Source organism: Nannobrachium achirus (assembly GCF_963921795.1).
Source record: "Nannobrachium achirus genome assembly, chromosome: 7".
Lineage (NCBI taxonomy): Eukaryota > Metazoa > Chordata > Actinopteri > Myctophiformes > Myctophidae > Nannobrachium > Nannobrachium achirus.
Genome location: NC_137816.1, coordinates 24,029,667 through 24,054,774, shown reverse-complemented (window position 1 = coordinate 24,054,774; position 25,108 = coordinate 24,029,667). Strand labels below are relative to the sequence as shown.

The 25,108-nt window shown below is 42.1% G+C and overlaps 1 protein-coding gene across 1 annotated transcript in view; it reads right to left on the bottom strand.

Annotated features, from left to right (window-relative positions):
* hcn4 (hyperpolarization activated cyclic nucleotide-gated potassium channel 4) overlaps window positions 1–25,108 on the bottom strand; it is a gene marked incomplete at both ends in the record, with an annotated part of 189,932 nt that overhangs the window by 72,379 nt on the left and 92,445 nt on the right. The window contains 2 exons of the mRNA XM_080730125.1: window positions 5,839–6,057; window positions 13,003–13,164. Of these exons, the coding sequence (XP_080586251.1) occupies window positions 5,839–6,057; window positions 13,003–13,164 (381 nt within the window). The remainder of the gene's footprint in view (window positions 1–5,838; window positions 6,058–13,002; window positions 13,165–25,108) is intronic.

The window sequence follows — 25,108 nt, the reverse complement described above, 5'->3', positions numbered from 1 at the left end:
GGCGCCACCATGAGGCTGATTTGAACATTTTGTAATGTAATTTCTTCCTTGGCCTTTTGTGAATGTGCATGCACAATTTTATTACAATTGCACGCTGTGTTCATGATTTGAGGCATTTTGGTTTGATTTGAGGCATTTTTCCCCCCATGAGGCATGGGGGGAAAAAAAATCTTTTTTGTTTTAACTATTTTTTTATCGTTACTGTCGTCTGTCGGGCAGAAACCTTGTATCTCCAAGTTTCAAATTTGTATGTTTTTTTTTCGCAAAGTAAAGTCCTGCTTCATCATACAAGACTGACGCACAAAAGTAGTGAAAACAGCAGATCTACAGCAGATCACACAACGCCTCGCGGTATGTCCAATACAAGGTTTCCACCCGACAACAACGATTTATAAGGCTTTTATAATTTTTTGCGGCTCCAGACAGATTTGTTTTGGGTTTTTTTGGTCCAATATGGCTCTTTCAACATTTTGGGTTGCCGACCCCTGGCCTAGTGGGAACGTGTGTGCGCGATTTCATGTTTCATTCTGACAGGTGCAATTGCGCCACTCGGTAATTTCTAACAGGTGTGTAATAATGTTTAACCCATGTTGATTGTTTATGGTCGACCAACCAACCGACTAATCAACAGCGAGAGGTTTAGTTTTTAGGGATGGTCCGATCAGGTTTTTTGGAACCGATCACCGAGCACCGATCACAAAAGTTTGATCACCCGATACCGATCAATCACCGATCCGATCAAGTTATTATTTATATATTATTTATATTTTCTAAATGTTAATGTTTTAACTTTAATTAATTAATTCACTCATGAATTCATTTATATATTTGCCTTATAGTTATTTACCAGCATTACTATGTATTTATTATCATAGCAGTAACTAATTATTCCTTCAGCACTGTGGAAATCAATAGCCCAAAATGGCCTCAAGTGGGCATACTGAACGGCTGGTTGATCGGATGCACCGATCAGATCGGATCGGTGAATTTACCTTTTGATCTAAACCACCGATTATCGCCGATCACCCTTTGATCGGCCCGATCCGATCCATTGCCGATTGATCGGTAACATCTCTCAATACTACCAAACATCTGTCTCTGACTCCATGAAAAGAAACCTGCCTTTTGAGAAGTATCACCCTTGAGTTTGGCCAAAATAGAATTACCTGAATGTTTTCCAGGTCCTCCAATGTGCTTTGAGTCCTTTCTCAGAAAAACCTCCCCCAGCTACAATAAACCCACAACAAGCTGAAGCACATTGGTTATTCTGTTAAACTACAAAGTCGTCTTATTGTCTCCACCAGCCGAAAGGCATGGAAGACTATGTTTTCTTCCCCGTCTGTCCGTCCGCGTGTCCGTCCGTCTGTTACCAGCTAATCTCCGGCGCCGTTGGCCCAGTCGCTGCCAAACCGTGCACACACACTCCCTGGATGCCAATTCAGAACCTCTGCACCAAAGTTTTCACATGGGCCTGTTCTAGCGCCACCAGACGATTTTTGCAAAATTAACTTTTGCCAGCACTCCTACAGATTATGTCCAAAAATCACGCAAATCGGTATAGACAGTATCTCTACAGTCATGTGATCAAGACAGATCTGTCCGATATTTCATATTACATCCTAATTGGCTAACATTGGCTTCCAAAGTTTGCAGGAGAACAAAATGACTTAAATCATGAACGCAGCTTGTGATTACAGAGAAATTCTGCACGCACATTCCCACTAGGTCAAGGAACAAATGCCACAATTTTGACATTGGCCTGTTGCGCCACCAGCAGGTTGACTTTTGCCAAACTAATTTTTGGAACAAAATGCCTCAAATCATGCATGCTGTGTCACATTGCAGTTAAAGTCCAAAGAAGACATGGCACCCTTTTCACATTTAGCGCCACAACCTACCTGACCTGGTGGAGACCTGTGCTCGGAAGAGCACTGCTTTTATGTCAACTGTGATTCTGCAAGAGCGGCACGCATGTACAATGTTCTAAGGCAGTGGTTCTCAAAGTGTTCTCACTTTGAGGGGGGTGTGTGTGTGCTGTAACTCTGTACAAATGGAAACTTGCACACTCAGTTATGGGGGTCCTTGAAATTACAAAGGTTTGAGATCAAATGGGTATGAAATTTGCTCCTGTTGCTGAACAAAGACTCTATTGCAATGAATAATATCACTATAGTGAGTGCTAAGATCAACCATATTCAAGCATCTTCACAGTGACCATTCTGACAGCTCTATAAGTAGAGAATTCTACACATTGACTTAGCAGCTAAGCCATTAGCTGCTGTGGCGGCTGGTGCCTCTGTTAGCTGATTGATGTCCAGGGCAGTTCCCTGGAGATTGGAACAGCTGTCTTCTTCCTCACTGGCCCATTGGCTCGTGGAAAACAACCACCTGTCTTCCTTGAGCTCTGGGGACTGCCCCCATGCCGTCTTGCATGTCGTGTGGATTATGGAATTAGCCCTGACAGGGAGCCTAGAGTCCATTTTCACACCATAATGACACCTGAGATCAAACTGTGTCTACAGTACTGTACTGTATGTCTTTGAGAGAACTATCTTAGACAAGAGGAGAGGAGGAGAGGCAGAAGAGAGGAGAGAGGAGGAGGAAATGGCTACTAGCCCAGATGAGCACAGAACAGAGCATGCTTGGGCCTATCACCAGGAGCACATGGAAAGATTAATAAGACAATCCTTCGTTCTTAAAAAAGAATTAATTGCAATCTACAGTAATAAGGTTTCCTCAGGCAGGGAGGATGACATTGTGTGGGAAGCTTGGGGAAGGAGAAAGGGGATGTGTGTGTGTGTGTGTGTGTGTGTGTGTGTGTGTGTGTGTGTGTGTGTGTGTGTGTGTGTGTGTGCGTGCGTGCGTGCGTGCGTGCGTGCGTGCGTGCGTGCGTGCGTGCGTGCGTGCGTGCGTGCGTGTGCTGGGTGCCTGCGTGTGATGGAGGGGTGCTTTCTGGCTCACTGGGGGATTCTTAGGGTGCCTTGAGGGGTGTGTGTGTACTGTATGTGGGGAGAGGGTTATCCCAGGAGGCCCAAATGCTGCTGAGGTGGACCAGCTGTTTAGACTGAATCCGACAGTCATGCCTAATTTATGCTCTAGCTGTCTCATGACACATTTTTGCCCCCAAAACACAAATTAGGCTTAAAGCGTCTGTCTGTCTACAAAGCAGGACAGCAAACAACGCGGAACAGAACCACTGAGCCAGTACTGTTGTGGTCTGATTTTTAACTAAACAGCCACTTAGTCAGACTGAATTAAAGTGGCACTACTGTATTAAATAAAGATAATAAAAAAAAAGAATAATACAATGCTATTTTGACTGCAGCAGCTGACTGTGAGAAGTGGAAGCGCTCTGGTCTTAAGGTGTCTCCACACCAAACAGCCTACAGGAGACTCCTTTTGACTGTATACAACACAGACTGCAAAGAACTGCAAAAAACGAAGCACTTTTTTCAGCCAACGCCGACTGTAGTTACTGTATGACAGTGTTGCCAGGTCTGCTCGTTATAAGCGACTTTGATCTTGTTTTCCTATAATGTTGCTAGTTGTGGGATGCTTTTGTTTGGGCTTGTTTCTGAAGTGTAGTTGCTTATTTGGCCTTGCTTCCAACATACTTTTATAAAATAGCTAATGTAATAGAGCTCAATAGGTGAAACTGGTCGCTTCTTTTGGGCTTATTTTTATAGACCTGGCCGCTTGTTTCACTCACAGATTCTGGCAACCATTACTAGCGTTGCTTTGGAGTTGATTAGTATAGGAAATTGAGAGTTGAGATTGTGAATTTGGTATTTTGTTAGAATGTGCGACGGGAAAATGTCTCTGGCTTGCTTCTGGAAAGTTCTGCACTATAGCAGACTAGACTCTGGTCCAATCTAGTGGAGGATTTACCACCGACCGCAAGCACCGACTGAACATGCTCAGTTTTCCATCGACGGGTTCCGACAGCCCTATCGATGGCAATCGCCTCTTGCCGACAAGCTCCCGATGGCTTCCTGTCGGCAACAATGCTTTCCGACGGCAATTTGTGGGAGATTCTGTGCGGTTAAGACCTGCCTTTATGTGACACAAGGCACAAAGTAGATAAGTAACAGGTAACATTAAGTTGCTCCCTGTGTTGAAAAGGCCTTTAGTTGTCGGGTATACATCAGGCAGTTGTCGGGTATACATCAGTTTATTTTCAAAAGTTTAAATCATTATATAGAGTCACTCCCAGACTCTCTCCCCAGTTGTTTCCTGATCATCTCCACTGTGCTATCAAAATACGGTAAAGGCAGAAAAGCCTCAAAGATATCTTACAAAAAAAATATATATAGCCTACCGTATATATATCGTCTATGTTGGGTTGAAACGTCCAAAACTGTTACTTTTCAGGATTCAAATTCGCGCTGCATTTCAAGCTTGTAGATCTGCTACTTTTGATGCTTTTATGTGACGCTGTAGTATGATCAAGTAGGGTGTTTATAATAAAAAAATATATATAATAATTATAATCTGTTCTAGGTGGCGACTCTGGAGATGCTGCCTCCCTTTACAGACAGATGTCTGCCTTCACTGCAGACATCGGTAGGCCACCACATGGCCCACGCTGGGACCTATAATGAGAGGAGCAGGGCCTGGCCTTCCCACCCCACTGTCAGGGCTTTCCTCCATCGATCCCTCCCCGCATTGGGGACACTGGGGTTCAAGGCCCCCACAAGTACAGTCCTACAGTAAAGCAGTCCAGCCGAGGTGAGTTGAGGAGGACAGGTGGACACATGCTGCAATCTGTCCTAATTCTTTTCTGTGCTGAGCTCAACAGAATCATTTGGCGGAGCGAGTTCATCTGGAACCTGGATAATATTTCAGTTTTTATTTATATTATGTAAAAGGACATTTTGAAGTGCCCTAAAAGTCAGTGGAGCATGGCAGGAGTTCTGAGAGGCATGGAAGTAGAGCTGGTACTTCATAGGCCTGTCAAAAATTATTACATAATCGCCTAATCGTGATTATTTCAGATAATCGCAATTATTTTTGCATGATCGTCATAAGCGTTTCCATGTTGGGGAATTTCAGTCACTCAGTGGAGTTACAAAGTTACAGATACAGAGTAAGGAAAGTACTGTAGTACACAGCAATACAAAGGCAAGAAATATCAATATCAAATCAAACTCCCCAGCCGCCTCCCTTTCCCCGGGAGAGTTGGTGTGGCGTGCTACTGGCAGCGTTTTTATAGGGAGTGTGTAGACGCAGAGATTTTCAAAAACGACAACGAAATAGCTTTGTTTATAAAAATGCCCGGTGTCGTGTGGGCTAGGCCTTATTGTGTTTTTTGTTGAAGAGACTGTGAAATGAAATATCCCTCTGGGACAATAAAAACTGATTATGAGCATGTCGTTCGAAGCAGGCTCATATGTATTGTGTCTTACTGTATGTGTATCTTTAGTTTCTGCATAATGAGGTGTTTTTTATTGTCTGTCATGTCAATGTAATAACGTAATGTGTGTGTCCAGGCTCTGCTTCGAGGGGGTTTGTGATCTCAGAGTATGTGTCATGTTTATGCAGATTATTCTGTAGTATCACAGGAGCAGAGCCACACCGCCAAATACTGTACAATGCAATATCATTGCAATAAATGGTTTTCATCTTGACCAGAGTGTCTGAGTGTCTGAAATCGTATTATTGCATGGGGGGGACTAAGGCTTACAATATTTCCATGGTCCTCCCTCCTCCAAATGGATTTGCATTCACACACACACACACACTCACACTCACACACACACACACACACACACACACACACACACACACACACACACACACACACGTGTCACACACGCGCGCGCACCCATCATCACTTACCTTCTCCTGATACTGCCGGCGAGAGGAGTCTAGCGACTGGATCAGCGCGGTGGCGTGGCCCACGAACATGGCATAGCAGGTGGCGCCCACGATCATGCTGAGAATGGTCAGCCACACGTCCGTCATGCCCACCGGGGGGTACATGCCGTATCCAATACACAGCATGTGGCTCATGGCTTTGAAGAGGGCGTACGAGTACTGCTGTCCCCATGTGTTATTCTGGAGGAGAGAAATTAGACTGGAGTCAGCCAAGGTCAGAAATAAGACACTCACTCTCTCTCTCTCTCTCTCTCTCTCTCTCTTTCTATCTCCTCTCTCCGTGTGTGTGTGTGTGTGTGTGTGTGTGTGTGTGTGTGTGTGTGTGTGTGTGTGTGTGTGTGTGTGTGTGTGTGTGTGTGTGTGTGTGTGCGTGTGTGTGTTTGTGTGTGTCAGTTATGTGGTAGATCCAAATGGATACGTTTCTGATTGATTGATTGATTGGTTGATTGATTGATTGAACACTTTATTAAGAGTTTGCAAAGACAAATGCAGTGGCTTAGATTTATCCAAATGAATGCTTAAAGGATAACCCAGATAAGCCCCCAGGGCTTGTTTCCATTAAGGTCCCTGTGTATTCAATTCATCGAATTGAATCGGTTTTTAATAAATTAACACTGAGCGTTTTTTTCTGTGTGGCATACAGTAAGAGAGGTTAGCACTCTGAAGAAACACACACTCACTGTCACTGCGAAATGTATTTGCAGATGTCCCCCTTTGTATTGTCTGGCTTCAGACAGAATGGCAGGCAAAATGGAGAATTCTTCTCACTATGCAAACATTTGCAGAATGGCAGACATTTTGGGCCTATAAAACAAAGTCCTGAGAATGGACAGATGGGCGCTGGAGACACCAGAGGCTTTCCAGCCAGAAAAAAAAGTAGGTCATGCTATTTAGAAAAATGTGATTTCTCTCTGAGTTTTCTCGTTTGTAGATAAATTGCCCCTCTCTCCTTTAGATCCCGCTGGTAGTCTATGCTGGCCAAATCGATATCAGCACTCTCCTGGGGGTGACATGTCCAAATTGCTTTCAAACCCATTTCCACTGCAATGGGGGGAGGGGGGTGGGGGGGGGGGGGGGGCTGAGAGATAGCAATGTTATTAGTGGGTTCCTAAAAAGGTAAGGAGCGATGACCCAGCAGGATAATGGGAAGGGTAGGCCTACTGTACCAGTGGAAAAGACAAGACAGGTGTCCCGTGACAACGTAATCAGCACCGAACCAACTGTGGCCATAATGCTGCGTTCACACTGGCAACAACAAAGATAAAGCCCACATTCATTTCCAAAAGAAGCCAGCGACTTGAAGATACAAAGATACATTTGTAGCTGCTACAAAAAAGCAACAGCTACAAAGCTACAAAAACATATGGGGCTGGTTTCAGGTTCAGATACAAAGCTACAAAGCTACACATTATGCTGTGTAGCTTCATATCATTTGTATCTGCCTGGCAGTGTTTTTGGTAAATGAATGCTTGATCATAGTTACTACACAAAAGCATCAAAACGAGCTTGTAGATCTGCTACTTTAGATATGCTTTTATTTGAATCCTGTGAAAAGAAAGTTTTGGACATAACGAGGTTTCCACCCGACATAGACTTACAATTTAAAGTATGAAAGTATTGGCATCAAAAAGTACTTAAAGTACCAAAAGTAAAAGTACAAAATATTTGAAAATAGCAGATCTATACAAGCTCTCAATTGGTTCATGTATGTTTTATAACATTATAATTTAACTCGATGACTGCCAGGGGCCACAAGAGGCCGCTAAAGTGCCAGACATTTCTCCATAGGCCTTCGCTATAACATCCGGGTACCCAGGCAGAAGTGCATTGGGATTTCACTGTGAACAGTGTTATGAACGTGAACCGGATGAAGAGAGTCTTTTTTTTTTTTTTAAGCCCGATTTGAGGCTATTTAGCCAAAAAAAAAACTTTTTCGCTGCCATAGGAACACAGTTCAGAGAAAAAGCTCTCTAAAGATGTGAGATTGTATTGGATTAGGCGGCGCGATGCGGCGGCGTTACCCGATTACGGGCCGGTGGAAAGAGCTCGCGGTTTTCAGCCTGGATCAAAATTTAGACGGGGGCTTCGTCGAGGCCTCCGATTTTTTTTTTTTTTTTGTCATTTAACAGTGTCACACATTTACATTGTAGCAGCATGTAATAAAATGCCCAAAGTAGGGACACCAGGTTGAAAGTGGTTAAGTCTGTCTCTGCATTTTATATATATGTAAGTAACGAATGAAAAGTATTAGTACTGTTCAGTGGACACAGGTTTCCACACGACAGTGACAAAATGAGAGCTCGCCACGAGAGAGGGCGGGTGTGTTTTGAGGGGCTCTAAACTTGATTCTAAACCATTTTCAATGGAATAAATCGTCGGAACACGTAGAATGGCTCGTTGGAAAGCGACGGACGAGCCAGGACCACCCACGTCTCTACAAGCAGCTCAGGGTAAGTAAAATAGCAAAAAAAAATATTGGATTGGATTGAAAAAAAGAAACGAAATTGTTCGGTTTTAGCACTAAAAGAGTTAATATCTACAAAGTAACTAGTAACTTAAGTTTTCAAATAATTGAAGTAGAGTAGAAGTATAATATTTAGATCCGAGATGCAGTAGAGTAGAAGTAAAAGTATTGGAAAATGGAAATACTAAGTAAAGTACAAATACCTGAACACTGTACTTACGTACAGTACATAACCACTGGCAAAAACATGACAAACATGAGGAGCTGTCAGTCAATCAAGGTGCTCTGCCCCCTCAGGCTCATATTCACTCAAAACAACATATTTGTTATTGTGTCAAACCGAGCACCATTCTTCTAAGTAACGCAATTAATTAGCCAGTGTTTACTGAGCGAAACCAAACAAAGCCTGTTTGATGTTAATGAGAGTCTGCATCCTTCTCATGGGATATTCAGCTCACTGCAGGCGGTGAGCCTGTCGTTTAGGAGCCATTTCTATGGGTCTATTCAAGTGATTGATTGATTGATTGATTGATTGATTGATTGATTGATTGATTGGTTGATTGCAGTGTTAATTTTGACAGCAACCTTTTAGTTTTAATCATATTGTAGTCATCCGAAATGTTTAATTTTTAGTCTAGTTTTAGTTGATTAAATCTACTGTTGATTTTGTCGACAAAAACATTTTCTTGCAGGCCTTGATGCAGTCTTAATGCCTGATTTTACATGCTGAAAATAGCCGATCTACAAGCTCACAACTGCAGCTTGTAGATCTGCTATTTTCAGAGAGCAACACCCAAACACAACCAAGCATACTGTAAATGACTTGTCTTAGTTCCACTAGTACCTCCCTAACATTTTAGTCTAGTTTTTATTTGTTGATGAAATATTGATGTTGATGTCAATATATTCAGCCATGGTTAACATGACGGTCGTCAGTGGCCATTTTCTCAGATTTTTTTTAATCCTCCAGTTCTAGGCAACACAGAAGGGGGGTGACTTTTGTCTTATTTCCACACAACAACTCTAAGGTATATTAACTCTTTTACCGCTACGGACGTTCCCGTTCGCCCCATTTTTGACGGCGGCGCGATGCCAATAGTTCGTTCTTTGGCTCGTTCTTTTGTACCTTGTTTTGATGTCTGTAAACTGATGAGGGGTCACGCAGGTGTGTACAGTAAAAACATCTCCCGTGATAGTGCTCTCAAAAATCCACCGCACGTTAGCATCAATGGAGTAATAAATCACGTCCTTGTTATTATCGCTGGATCTATTGCTCTGTAGGATTCAGTGGTCTGGACGGATGGCAGCCGAACGCAGCCATTTCACATTAATTCTTGCATGAGGCTGCCCTCTACTGCCAGTATGACCAAAGTACATCTATGTAATGAGAAAAAAACAAAAAAAACAAAAAACAAATAGATCTTTGTCTATAACCTCGCAAAGGTAAGCTGCTTTTGCTGGCACCAGACCCAATAAATAAATAATAATATCTGGCAGTAAAACTGTTAATGACATAGTTCAAAGTTGAAAATGAGAGTTATTCCCGTATAATGTTCTGGACACTAGTATATATTTTGAAAACCAACCATCAGACATTCTTCCCGGAAATATCAATTTATTTACAAACATTCAAAGCATTCTGATCTGGTCTATTTTGTCATTGCAGATTAAGGACTTCACATTGCCTTGCATCGGTGTCCTCTGATGGGACTCCCTCTTTACCGGGTGTTTCGCCTTGATTGGGTCTAAACGCTAACATTTAACTTCACTAAAACTATGCCTAAACTTAACCTCACAAACTTGGCTAAATTTCTCCGAATATGGACACTAGGGTTCAAGTGGTTAATATAAAAAATATATACAGGTATACAGTATATATATATATATATATATATATATATATATATATATATATATATATATACTCAAAGATTTACTCAAAAGCTACTCAAAGATACTCAAAGATTTGGAGGACCAACTGTAGTAACTCTGAGGACCCCCTAGAGGTCCCAGACCCCCTGTTGAAGACCCTTGTTCTAAACACCAGGCAAAGAGTGAAACTCTCCCCGTCTTCTGATAGACCGCGGGAGAGAAAGCTGCATGGTTGGAGTGGGAGGTAAACACAACATGTATCATCACCACCAGCAGCGTCTCATGACAAGCAGACAAAGCGTTTTATGTACTGTAGTATGTAGGCAGACAGCCAGGTGTCGCCCCCCCGAGCAGTTCGTCCGCATGTAGCTAATCGGCCTTATAGTAGCAGAGTTATTCAAGGAGAGGCCGAGTCTGGCACACAAGGTGCTGCACATGTGGTCCACATGTGGCCCTGAACCTTACATGCTGAACAATGACTGTTTGAATGGACAGACTGAGTAGGTCTTTTTGGCAGCCATATTGACATAAACAGTTGTGTAATAGCAAGCGGCAGAGCCTTTCCAGGGAGCCAACTTGCACATTTAGCAGCACCCTATTATGGACCTAAACAACAGTCCTGTTACCACAGAGGAAATTAACAAAACGTTCTCAGACAAGAGGACTGCACAATTGTTCACCTGAACAGAAACAGCCTCTGCACCAAGATGACTCAACCCAGATGTTTGTCGATGGTAAGGTGCATGTATCCTATTTCTGAAACTAAACTTGATCTTGAAATCAAGATTGAAAGTTATACTGTCATCAGGAATGATCGGAATGGAGGAGGTATACAGTAGGTCTGTATTGTACATCCAAGCTGATGTCGGTTTTAACGTGGTCCGACTTGGGTCATAGTGAACTAGAATCAGAGGGCAGACATAATTCTCCCTAATCTATATATGATAAACTTTCCAGTGAAAAAGAATCGTCCATCTCGGTCGGATCAGCAATTCTGGACAACCACTTATCCGACCACTCAACGCCATTCTCAACTCCCTCTGGTAGTCGTCAGGGCGATGCAAGTGCCGAGTTTGAAGAACATAATATACCAGTACAAAGAACATATAGTACATACAGAGATATGTGCATTTACTATAAGATGGTAATGGTAATGAATCTTAGTTGTAAAAAAGGGTGACAAAACGGATGAATCCCATTTGATGGCCCTGAGCTACAGGAAGTGAGATGACCGCCACTTCACACACACACGCCCTCTCTCGTGGCGAGCTCTCATTTTGTCACTGTCGTCTGGAAACCTGTGTCCACTGAACAGTACTAATACTTTTCATTCGTTACATATGTATAAAATGACAGACTTAACCACTTTCAACCCGGTGTCCCTACTTTGGGCATTTTATTACGCTGCTACAATGTAAATGTGTGTCACTGTTAAATATAAGTATAAAACAGGTAATATAAGTAAAAAAAGAAAAAGATGAAAACATGAATTATGGAGATCCAAGGTTTCTTCCCGTAAGCGCAGATGTGTAACTGTGTGACACGGCTGGCAGGTGGAGGCAGTCTACCGTGGAGGATTGAGGGTCACAGCACCTCAGGTGCTGCATGGTCCAGTTGTGTAACCAAACGAGACAACTCAATTACACCAGCGAGGGAGGAGAGGAGAGCCCTGATGAGGCTGAGCTTGAGGGACAGTGTGCTAACAATGCTGCCAAATTAAAAGCCATGAGTGACATGACTGCTCACTGGAAAAGTGTCAATGTTCAATACACTGTGTAAATCGTCACTGTCCGGCAGAAACCTTGTACATCCAAACCCGTTACTTTTTTTTCTTTTCTTTTTTTTAAGATTTAGTTTTATGCCTTTATTGATAGGACAGTAGACTGACAGGAAATGGGGGGAGAGATGGGGAGTGACATGCAGCAAAGGTCGTCCGGATCGGGAATTGACTTTATCCCAGGCATCCATGCCTATGTGGCGATGCCTGCTGTAAGTGGTATGCGCCTGCACAAGTAGGCCAGCGGGCGCCCGCCAAACCTGTTACTTTTTAAGGAAATGGTGCATCCAATGTAGTTATTATTTAGTCACATGCTCTTGTTAATATCTTTCATTGGTTCAATATTTATCCAATCAGGAGCGAGAACTCACATTGGATGCAGTTTAAAGAGGTGAAATTGGAAGTCAACTCATGACAAAAAGAAATGAGCAGATAAAGTTGGAACTGGGACACTAAGTGGATAAATGTGTACTCTTTCCTGATCCAAACATTGGCAACCCACCTACAGTATAATGTATAAACTGTTTATTTAAGAGCTGGATATTCAGGGAGACCCCTGTTACTAAACACTCTATGGCAATCACTACTATCACAAGTCAATATAGCAGATCTACATGAAATGTTTGCTTCTTTTACGTGACACAGTAATGGGGAAAACATACATAAAAGGTTGAAGGATAAGAGATACAAGGTTTCTACCCGGCATGAACCATATCTAAAAATGTTTTTTTTTTTTTTGTTTTTGTTTTGCTGGGCTGTAGATGGAGAGCTGGTGTTTCCCAGGACTCTGAAGGGTTCTAGTAGAGGAACTGCAGCGAGGCAGATTGATGAGATCAGACAGGTGTCTAGTCTCATTCAGACAGACCGGGACACAGGAAGACAGGTACTTATCTCATTCAGACAGACAGGGAGACAGGAAGACCGAAGTGAAACTAGTGGATGTGTGGCAGCGGTTCCCAACCAGCGGGAATCGCTGCCATCCATCCATTGTGTCAGGGCACCGTGCACTCACCACCATCTTGTTTTTGGACACCCAGCAGTCGTCGGGGAAGTCCTGCAGCATGGGCACCAGGAACTGCAGGCAGCCGTCCCAGTGGCACAGCAGCAGCATCATGCCGATCAGGTTGACGATCCGCACCATGGCACTGGCCAGGTCATAGGTCATGTGGAAGATCTGGAGGGGCACAGCACAGGAAGCAGGATTAGGGGGAGGGGAAGGGTTGATTGAAAACTATGACGAAACATGTTCGTCGACTAACCTTTTTGAAAGTAGGAAGCAGATGTTGCTGATCCTGTAGAGCAGTGGTTCTCAACCTGTGTGTCAGGACCCCAAAGGGGGGGGGGGGGGGGGGGGTGTCCCCAAATTATTTTGGTGGGTCACCAGATGATTAGGTTAATGTGAAACATTGTTTTCTCACTTAACGGTAAACAAACCAACATAAAGTTTAAGTGTATAGGGGGTATCTGCACATTTCTAAAGTGACAATTTAAGGACTTTTTAATACCTCTAAAATGACAAATTAAACATCGGCCAAATTGTCAAATATTAGAGGCAGAAAATAGCAATAGGTGAAAATAGCAAATTTACATGTGAGCATGTAAATCTGCTATTTTCACAATATTACTGTGATATACAACATGTAATGCCTCAACTCTTAGTGCTCGTGGTGGTGGGGGGTCCCCAGTTAAAATATGATTATTTTGAGGGTCGTGGCCTGAAAAGGTTGAGAACCACTGAAGTAGGGCTTCAGCAGGCCAATAAGAACAAAATGGAAGCAAACAAACACACAAACAAACACATTGCTTGCACCTAAAGGATTCTTCTAACTACAGCAGCCGAACACCACCTCAGACACATCAAAGCCAACATTTTGCTGTTATGACACTCAATGCGCTCAGGATCATATTGGTTTATTTCCACAATGATGCCAGCAACGTAATGCCAGCGATGTACCATGGACAATGTTGTGGAATTCTGTATCAACTAGTAGAAATACTGTTCTTACAAAACAGTGTGGGCTCGCATGGAACACCATGTATTGGGCACAAAGATCTACCCTTTGGCTGCTCCTCATTGGCTAAGGGCCCTGCCTTTGTACTGTCTGTAATTTTTGAAGAGAATAACCTTGGCCTATAAGGTTTTGGTATAACATAAACATACTGGTCTCCAGCCCACGTGTTGTTATTGATATTAGGTCGCACTTGTTGGTGGTGATGTCAGCAAGAACGCTGCTCCTCATTGGCTAAGGGCCCTGCCTTTGGCCTGTCGGTAATTTTTTGAGGAGAATAAACTTTGACCTATAAAGACTTGGTAAAACATACTGGTCTCTCGTTTCAGCGAGCCCACAATAATAAAATAAAAAGTAGTTAAGAGATGTATTATGAGTAGAAATAGTAAAGAAGAAAAAAGGAGGGAGAAAACATAGAAATAGATAAATAAATAAATAAATAAATAAAAGGGGGAGGGAAGGAGGGGAGGGGGACCCTGCTGTCTCATCAAGCAGCATCTGTAATAGTCCGAGCGTTTCAGGCAAGCATTGTGCACTTTATGAAAGAAGCATGAAATTTGGCACACAGTTAGAACATGCCATATGGAAGATTTTTGGCTATAGGGGCATCGCAGATTTGTCTTGGGAAACTTGTGGGAGCCAATCAAAGTTGCTCTCATAGACTTTACTATAGAGTCAAATAAATACAAAAAATAAATATGCTTTAAGTAGCATGTGAGGGGTCAAACTAGGTGTTATTCGGGATTCTGAATCCAATGCAAGCATTTGTTTTGCACGAAAAACATTCCTTTCCGAGAAACGGCCGCCACTAAACTTTGAAAAGTGATGACTCATCACTAAACCATAGATTTATGGGGTCCGTTTTTAGCCCAAGGAATGTTTTTCCTGCAAAACAAATGTTTGCATTGGATTCAGAATCCCCAAAAACACCTAGTTTGACCCCTTATATGCTACTTAAATTAAAGCATATGTATTTTTTGTATTATTTTACTCTATAGTAAAGTCTATGAGAGCCCAACTTTAATTGGCTCCCACAAGTTTCCCAAGACAAATCTGCGATGCCCCTATAGCAAAAAATGTTCCATATGGCATGTTTTAACTGTGTGCCAAATTTCATGCTTCTTTCATAAAGTGCACGATTACATCAAAATACTGCCCGAAACGCCTGGACTATAAGCTCTCATAATAGTCAAGGAAGGTGGTTGAAATCTCCTCACATATTTGAGCAGACACATTCAGAGTAAATTTGATTTTCTCTAGTTTCAGGAAATACATGGTCTCTTTAATCCATCTGGTAAAGCTGTATGCCCTGTATTGAACGGGAATGTCCAATTTCAAGTTTTGAAAATCTACGATCTACAAGATCAAAATGCGTCACATTGCGAGCTTGTAGATCTGCCATTTACAAATGGCCGAAATGTATTCAGGGTTGAAGTGTTTAATGTAATGTATGATTTGGGATAATAATCAAAATCTACAAATTAACTTGTAATAACTAAAGTTTTCATATCTTACAATAAATGCGAGAAATCTCTGTGAGTGTGTATGTATATAATCAGGTATAATGGAGTTTGCATTAAAGGGGGGGATTTACATCGTTCCCGAGTAGTCCGGTCCCCGACGCTCCAGCTTCTAGTACTACTAATATACAAATCTGACCGCTGTGCCCATTTATGGTCATATGCATATATGGGAACGACCGACTCGTTCACATATATGCACATGACCAAATATGGGAGGGTGGTGCCCCGCCCCTGAGTCGTTGGGATATGTGTTCGTCTAGAACCAGCCAATGCGACCAATAGCCCATATATGGGCATGCCAATGCTAGTTAGAGTCATGCCTAATAATAGTGTGGTTGCTATAGGCAACCACACAAGAAGACAAGAATGAATGAGAAGAAAGAGGCTGCACAGCTCTTCAGCCACGATGCAAATTATTTATTTAACCAACGTTTTGACTGTTGCCAGTCTTCATCAGGGCTTGAATAAACCTAGCTATAGGCAACCACACTATTGTTCCAGTCCTTAAGTTTTCTGTCACTTTTAAGTCACCTTTTAGTAAACCTTTGGTAAACCTAGTAAAGAGTCCATTGAGCTCAGTGGACGTTCTCTGTCCCTTTTATCAGACAGAATGTTGTTTACATTTGGGGAGGGTACGATAAATGCCAGAGAAAGTACTGTAACAATCTTTATGCATTTGATGTCAACACCCATAGATGGTTCAAACCACAGGTTTCAGGAACTGTTCCAGAGGAAAGGAACCACCACTCGGCCTGTGTCTTGGGGAAGGTCATGAATATACATGGAGGAAAGACCCAGACTAGACGCACTGATGACCTCTACAAGTTGGACACCAGCACAATGGCCTGGTCTTTAATTAACACCAGAGGAACTGGACACCCTGTTGAACACCACTCTGCAACCATCATCAGGAACAAAGGTGTTTGTATTTGGGGGAAGGTACCTGTGGGACCAGTGCTACGACACCATCAGAGTGTTTGACACAGAGACCAACTGCTGGCTCATACACCTTCTACACAGCCTCTTCCAGAAGGACGTGAGGATCATTCTGCCTTTACCTACAATGGAGAACTGTATGTATTTGGTGGCATCAACGACGAATCAGAACACCTGGAATTCAATGATCTGTGGAAATTCAGTCCAGAGACATTCTGCTGGAAGGAGGTTGAGACCCAGGGGATACGCCCACCTACGATGGCTACTCAGTGCTGTTGCATGGTGGGAGATAACATCATCATAATTGGATCAGATCGCCGCACACTTGATGACCTGTATGTCTTCGACTTGAGTCCTAGTCTGAAGACGTTATGTAAGCTAGCAGTTGTTCAGTACAGTCTGGAGCAGTCTGGACTCTCACACAACATCAGGTGGGAACTGACAGCCATGACAGAATTAACAAACAAACAAGCGACTAATGAAAAAATAATAATAAAGAACAACGACATGTTCTTATATATATATAAGAAAACAGGCAAAACAAAAACAGGGCGTAATAATGGATCCATGCCATGCGATGGCATGATCAAAATTGTCAGAATATTGTGTACAACCTGGCAAAGCAGAAAATACGTTGGTTTGTGCAGATCTACAAACTTCAGTTGCCATTCCAAACAGAGAACAAATTCCCTCGTACTTTTTCCAAATAAAAGTGATTGAACTGTGGGTATTAATGATGTGGAGTTAATACACACAACTAAAGACCTAGGCTACTATTATTTTTTTTGTCTGTACTGGCAGCTAAAACATGTCAGGTGAGGTTTGAGTGGAGGGTTGAAAAGTTAACGGTCATTTAGAAATGAGCGTGAGGGCGGTGAGGCACAAGTTGGCACCTCGGCAGAGTGCAGTTCTAGTTATTGTGGGCCCACTGAAAGGCGAGACCAGTATGTTAAACCAAAACGTTATAGATCAAGTTTATTACCGACAGTACAAAGGCCGGTACAAAGGCCGGGCCCTTAGCCAATGAGGAGCAGTGTTCACCACCAACAAGTGAGACCTGATATAAATAACAACAACACGTGGGCTCGAGACCAGAATGTTATATCAGTATGTTATTCTCCTCAAAAGAATTACCGACAGTACAAAGGCAAGGCCCTTAGCCAATGAGGAGCAGCCAAAGGGTAGATCTTTGTGCCCATACATGGTGTTCCATCCGAGCCCATGCTGTTTCGTAGGAACAGTATTTCTAGTTATTTGGGCAGTAACAAATTACCTATAATATATTACTGTAATATTATTACTTTACCCAGTAATGAGTAAGGTAAGGTATTACTCTGCCAAAAACGGTAATAGGCTATATAACGCTTTACTCCGCCCCAAAAAAAAAACACTGTTACTTGTGCCTCGCAGGCAGGGGTGAGATGCCGTGGACTCGGTTGGGCTCGGCGAGCCCAGACTTATTTAGCTGCACGCACGCTTGCCTCACATGCACGCACATGAATCATCACGTCACGAATTTAGAGGGGCACCACTTCTAAAATCCATATCACACCACTGCTCGCAGGTAGGAGAGGAGAGCAGTGCATGCAGCTGATTAATTGACGGTCATTAACTTCTTTTGAAGTTGAGGTCAACTTGACACAGTCGCGCAGAGAGTCTAGATTGCGTCGTGAGCCCCTCCTCTTCTCATTTACACACGACACAAGCTCCCGTATCTCACACACAGGGAGAAGTAGTTTCTCTTCATCTCTGTGGTGCAGGATTGTTTTTCAACTTACAGATACTAACGTAGGCTGCTTTCTGACAAGCGGCACATAAAAGCATACACCCTATATCCCTTTATTCTGAGGGAAAGACCATACAGAGCATAGGGTCAAAATTAATGACAGTTTTAAATGTCTGGTAAATGCACTGATCACAGCTGTCAAATAAAGCTTGTTTGGCTGATTGGAGACTTATTTTTCCAATAAATTGGATCCTGTTCTAAAAGGAGCTGGCTAAACAGATTGTGTCATCTCTTTTCTTTTGCTGGGTAAAAAAGAAATTAATATAACTTATAGCCTATATATAACCTAATATATTATATATTACTCTTGATTCAAAGTAATAAGTAATATAATATTATTACTTTTTCCAAGGAGTAATAAGTAATATGCAACGATTACTCTCCTAAGTAATAATGCCCAACACTGGTTATTAGTTTGGTTTCCTAGAGGTACAAGTTTGCAGCGTCGCACAGTGACACGCTGCGCTGTGAGCATGTACATTTGCTATTTTTGAAAAGTCAATGTATAAAATATGGCTAAAGAAGGGGTGAAAATGATTGTGATGCTCATTTTGCTGGGGACCCCCTGGAACCCCCCCAAGGACCCCTGGGGGTCTACGTGGACGCCATAGTATAGGGCAGTGGTTCTCATTTTCTCAACCTTTTCAGGCCTCCAAACTAATCATAATTGAACTGGGGACCCACCCACTCTGACAATGAGGCACGTTACGTTTACTTTGACTCCGATCCACAGATAAATATTGTGAAAATAGCAGATTTTGCGAGGCGTTGTGAGCTTGTAGATCAGCTATTTTCACAATTTTTGACTCTTTTTTTCTTTTCTTTTTTTCTTATATTATTAGACAATTTGGCCAATGTTTGACCAGTTTTTACTTTATAGTTTGTTGATTACTTTTGATGCAGGACAGGTCTTTTTCTTTTCTTGGTAAAATCATTTTTTTTTTTGGTATTAAAAGGGTCTTAAACGTCATTAAATTGTCACTTCACTGTCATCTGGGGACCATCCCCAAAATCAAGTGGGGACCCGATCCACAGGTTGAGAACCACTGGTATATGGCACTTTCTTTTTAGAAAATAAAGGCAAAAGGTGAACTGCATGATAATAACAATATGAAACCAACAATTCCTCCTCAATCAATGGTGTTGAGGAAAGGCTCGCCTTGTGTCAGAGGAGGCTATAGGAGGTACGAACCTCTCTAATCCATCTCTGAGGAGAGGCTACTAACACAACCTGTTGCCAATTAATTCATGGAGAGAGACAGCACACAAAAAAACACACACACACACACACACACACACACACACACACACACACGCACGCACGCACACACACACACACACGCACACACACACACACACACACACACACACACACACACACACACACACACACAGATATGGCCTAAATCAGAGACAAATGATGTCAAAGCACGTTGTCGTCGTCGGATGAGGCTGATGTAAACAAACAAACAGAGATCCATGTTTAAGCACCATTCCTGCACTAGTGTCTACTGTGGACGTTCAGAAGTCAGAGTGGGGCCACATGCAGTACACTTATCTTCTAAGGGCCCTATCTCGCACGCCACCTTGCGGTATGCCTAAACCTTTTTCTCTGGGTTTTAATAACACCCGAACCTGTCTGTTAAAGCCGGTTACACAACTAAGGTTGTGTAAAATGTGCTTTAAAAATAAAGTTTGATTGATTGATTGATTGATTGATTGATTGATTGATAAACTTATTAGCCTTATTTTACTATTCTGAAAAACACTTTTAAATAGTTAAACTATAGCCGATCTACAACGACACGTTGTGAGCTTGTAGGTCGGGTATTTGAACTATTTGAACTGAGAGGTGCAGGTCTTACTAACGTTAAGTAAGGATTTTACACTATAGCTTGGGGTCCCAGAGAGTAAAAATTACTATCAAATTGGGGTCCTTGGAAATGTCTAAAGGTGGGAATCGTTATTATCAGAGAAACTTTGTTGGTTTCGGCAAGCACTTGCCAAAGTCGATCTTTTTTCCTTTTTTTAGCGGTGCTTGCTCCTTCAGTACTTCTGGCTTTGTCTGTTTGTATGTACTTATGTGCCACACACAAGTTTCGCGATACGCTTAAATAAATTAATTCATAAAAAGCACCGCTCACTTGATTCTATTTACTTTGTTTGGAGTAAAATCGTCTCTGTTGGCTGGAAACCCCACCCTGAGCAAGCAGGGTGGGGGTCTCTGCTCTTTATGTAAAGTGTCTTTTTTTTTGTTATCAATTATTTTTTATTTTCCATAACATGAAATTAGAGACATACATATGAATAGAACAAGAAAAAGTAAAACATTAATCAAAAGAAAAATGCAATTAACAGACAAACAACACAAACAATAGCAAAACAAGAAAAGGAAAAGAAAACCCACCCACCCCCTTTCCCCGGACCAACACGGAATGTACAATAGTGCATGCCTGTGCTAGGCTGTTACCACTATATAGTGATTTCTTGAATCATAGCCTTAAGCTTATCTGCAATGTCCGACCACATATTAATGTTTTCTTCTTTTGCTCCGTGTAACCTTGCTATCGACTGCTCTAAATATACTATATCTAGAAAGGTCAAGGCCCACTGGCGAAACGTTAACGTATGAGGAGGTTTCCACCGCGTAGCTACCATCTTCTTCGCCGCCGTTAATCCAGCAAAGAAGATGCGCTTGCGTATATTGTTTAGTTGCAACTGTGAGACGTCATTTAATAAAAATAAAGAAGGAGAAGATATGATATTAATACTAAAAATAGTTGAAAGTTTGGAGGCAACCATATTCCAGAATGACGACACATTTGGGCATTCCCAAACCATGTGAAGGAAGGTACCAATACTATTTGAGGCGCAGAGAGTGCAGTTGGGATTATTCAAAATCCTCATAGCACATAGTCTGCGGGGAGTTAAATAAGTCCGATGAACAAAATTTAAATGAATTTGTTGATGGTCTGGATTTCTAGAAGATAGCCTAATGTTAGACCATACTGTGTCCCAACAAAAGTCAGGGTCCAAATTTGGTACATCATTCCTCCAAACAGTATCAACAGATAGGGGCCCATAACTACAGTCTAATAAAAAACCATAGAGGGTGGAAACCAAACCTCTTGTTCTGTTACCATCACAGATAAACTCATGGAAGGGGTGCAATCTAAGGGGAGCTTGCCATGGGACCCCGTAGGTCCTCATGGACGTTCTCAGTTGGAAGTAGAAAAAAAGGGTATTTCCAGGCAGATTGAAGATGTCACACAAATCTCGAAAAGGTCGTAAACCATTTCTATCAAATAAGTCCCCTAATGTACGAATCCCCTTAGCCCTCCACCTTGGAAAGCGAATGGGGCGATCCTCGATTAAAAGTCTTTGATTATTGAACACTGGGGAAAATAAGTTCCATTTACAATCAATCTTACACATCTTTTCAGCTGCCCTCCATACTGCCACTAAATGAGAAATGATAGGTCCAAAGCGAACTTTGCATTGATGTGTAGTTATGTTTGAATAGATAAGATCTCTCAATTCAACAGGCTGCACTAAACTCTCCTCAAGCTCTCTCCAAGAAACCTTATTTGCTGGGTTAAACCAATTTAAAAGGGGGCGGAGCGTGAAGGCCCAATAATAAAATTTAAAGTTGGGCAATGAAAGGCCGCCATCATCTCTAGCACGTTGTAATAGAGAAAGTTTAAGACGAGGGCGTTTCCCTTTCCACACAAACTTAGATATCGAAGAGTGAAGCTTATTCCAGTATTGCGGCGGTGGTGGCAAAGGGAGCATAGAGCTTACAAAGTTAACCCTAGGAAGAACATTCATCTTTATGATTGAAACTCGAGCTTGGAGAGAGTTGGGCAAAGATGACCATCTATCTAAATCAAGACAAATCTTATTTAGAGTGTCACCATAGTTGTTCTTAACAATAGCCTGAAGAGAGGGGAAAATATCTATGCCAAGATATTTGAATTGGCTTACTACTGGGATTATGGGCGGCAGGATAGCAGATCTCATCTGATCATTTAGAGGTAGAAGGGCTGACTTCGTCCAATTAATTTTGTAGCCGGAAATGGAACTGAACTGATCAAAAATTTGAAGGACGTGAGTAATTGACTGTGGTGCATTCTCAATGAACAGTAGAATATCATCAGCATATAGGGAAATGCGATGCTGTGTGTTGTTAATCGAAACAGGAGTAATATCTGCAGACTGACGCACTGTCTGAGCCAAGGGTTCGAGTGAAAGTGCGAAAAGGAGAGGACTAAGGGGACAACCCTGCCTTGAAGATCTGCCAATCGTGAATAGCGGCGAACAGATCTTACCGGTTAGGACCATCGCTGACGGATTAGAATAAAGTACTTTAACAAAATGTATGAATGAAGCACCAAATCCCATTTTATCTAGTACAGCCCACAGGTAAGACCATTCCAGACGATCAAATGCTTTCAACGCATCGAGCGACAACACTGCGGCGGGGGTCCTCAGCTCCTTAGCCCTATCGATGATATGCAATAGTCGTCTAGCATTATCAGAGGCTAGTCTAGTTCCTATGAAACCTGTCTGATCACAGTGTACTAAGGTGGTCATAAAACCCTGCAAGCGACGCGCAAGCACCTTAGCAAAAACTTTTAGATCAGAATTCAAAAGTGAAAGCGGTCTATAGCTTGCGCAATCTGTGGGATCCTTGTTCTTCTTCAACAATAATGATATAATAGCTACATTCACATCCCTGGAGAAAGAGCCACTTTCAATTGCATATCGAAACATGTCTAGCATCAGCTGACCTAGATCTTCCCAAAAGATGGCATAAAGTTCAGGGGGTATCCCATCCAAACCAGGCGACTTGCCCCTACGCATTGCGAGCACAGCTTCCTGTAATTCCGCCAGATGGAGCGGTCTATCTAAGGCTTCCGCATCCGCCTCGCTAAGGGTTGGTAACTGTATGTTGGATAAAAAATCATTGCATACTGCATCATCGTGAATGACCTCGGAGGTGTAGAGCTCATCATAAAAAGCACGAAACGTGGCATTGACCTCTTTGGGTTCTGTAACCATGGCTCCCGTTGTTGATTTGACACTAACAATATCAGCAAAATGCTCATTGGATCTAAGACGTAAAGCCAGTAAGTGACTGGGTCTTGCACTATTAAAATAGTAGTTTTGCCTTGTGCGTTTCATTTGAAATTCTGAGCGGCGCTTGAGAATGGAGTTAATTTCTTTCTTAACTAGCTCTCTCTGGGTTGCTGTACTAACATCAAAGTTATTTTGGAGAGAATTATCCAAGGTAGAAAACCGAGATTCCAATTCCACCAGTTTGGCTGACCTTAATTTTCTCTGAGTGGACGCATAGAGGGTTGTATTACTCCTGATAAAGCCTTTAATTGCATCCCAAAGAATTCTGGGATCCTCAACTGAGCCTGTATTGATATTTATAAATTCGTGCAAACCAGTTTGAAACTGAGCTACAAATGCCGCATCGCGCAGCAGTGTGGTGTTAAACCGCCATCTAGGAGCTCTATCTATAACCTGTTTCAGTGAAGCAACACACAGCACCGCCTTGTGATCCGAGAGTGACATTGGGAGCAACTCTACCTTGGCAATTTTATGAAACAAGCTAACAGGGGCAAAAACGTAATCAATCCTAGAGAATGAAGCATGCCTACCCGACAGAAAAGAAAAATCTCTAACCGTTGGGTTCATTAAACGCCAGATGTCGAGTAAGCCAGTTGAGTTTGCCCAAGCACGTAGTTCTGCAGACGCTAGTGCTTGTTCTCTGCTTTCTACCCCAGTGGATCTATCTAGGTTATGTTGCCATGTTGCATTGAAGTCAGCACCAACAATGATTTTGAAATCCGTCAGTTCCAATAAGGTTTTAGTTAGTAATTTGTAAAACTCTTTGTCTAAAACATTTGGAGCATACACAGAGACTAGTGCTAGCATTTTACCCTCCAAGCGGATTTTAGCAACAGCTATCCTCCCGTCACTGTCAGACCAATCACCCAAAAAATCCAACCTAAGGTTACGTCTAGCCAATATGGCTACTCCCTTGGTTTTGGAAGAAGCAGCTGAAAAGGCTAAAACACGATAATGTTTATTAGCCAATCGGTTGGAATGCTCTTTTAAAAGATGAGACTCCTGTATAAATGCAAAGTCAATTGATTTAGATCGCAAAACCCCCAAAATGCTGGTTCGCTTATGCGGTATATTCGCTCCCCTTACATTGAAACTTAGAAATTTATATTCTGTCATAATTGTGGTTCAAACCATACGCACAGCAAGCACAGTAGAACATTTTAGAATTTCCTAGTTGGTCCCTCACAACAAACCTTCCCCACAGAAAAACAAAACAACCCCAAAAGGAACAGAAAGGAAAAAGCAACATCAAACGAACATAAAAAAACACATAACATTGAAGCTTGAGGGGGAAAACCCCATTAGCATCAGAGTGCACAAAAACAGTTCCCCACCCCATCAACCTATTAGTCAACCTTCATTTCACTCTGTCAGAGAGTGCAAACAAGTAACTGCCCAAAAGTAACCATACATTGCCCTCTGGTGATTATGTAAATATATAACAGATCACCAAAGTAAAAACAACAACAACAAAAAAGTGCCTTCTTGTGGCTGAATAGCTCTCAAACATTCCATCCGCTCAAATTATGATCAATCTCCCCACTTCATATCACTTAAATAAATGAGAATGGTATGTTAACATTTCTAGTAAAGAAGGGGGAGAGAAAAAAGAAAAGAATAAAGGGAAAAAAAAATGAGGGGACTATAACAACTGTAATAATAATAATCAGTCCAGCATTAGGCCCACCTAGAATGTGATAAAGCCCTATAAGCCACGTTAATGCA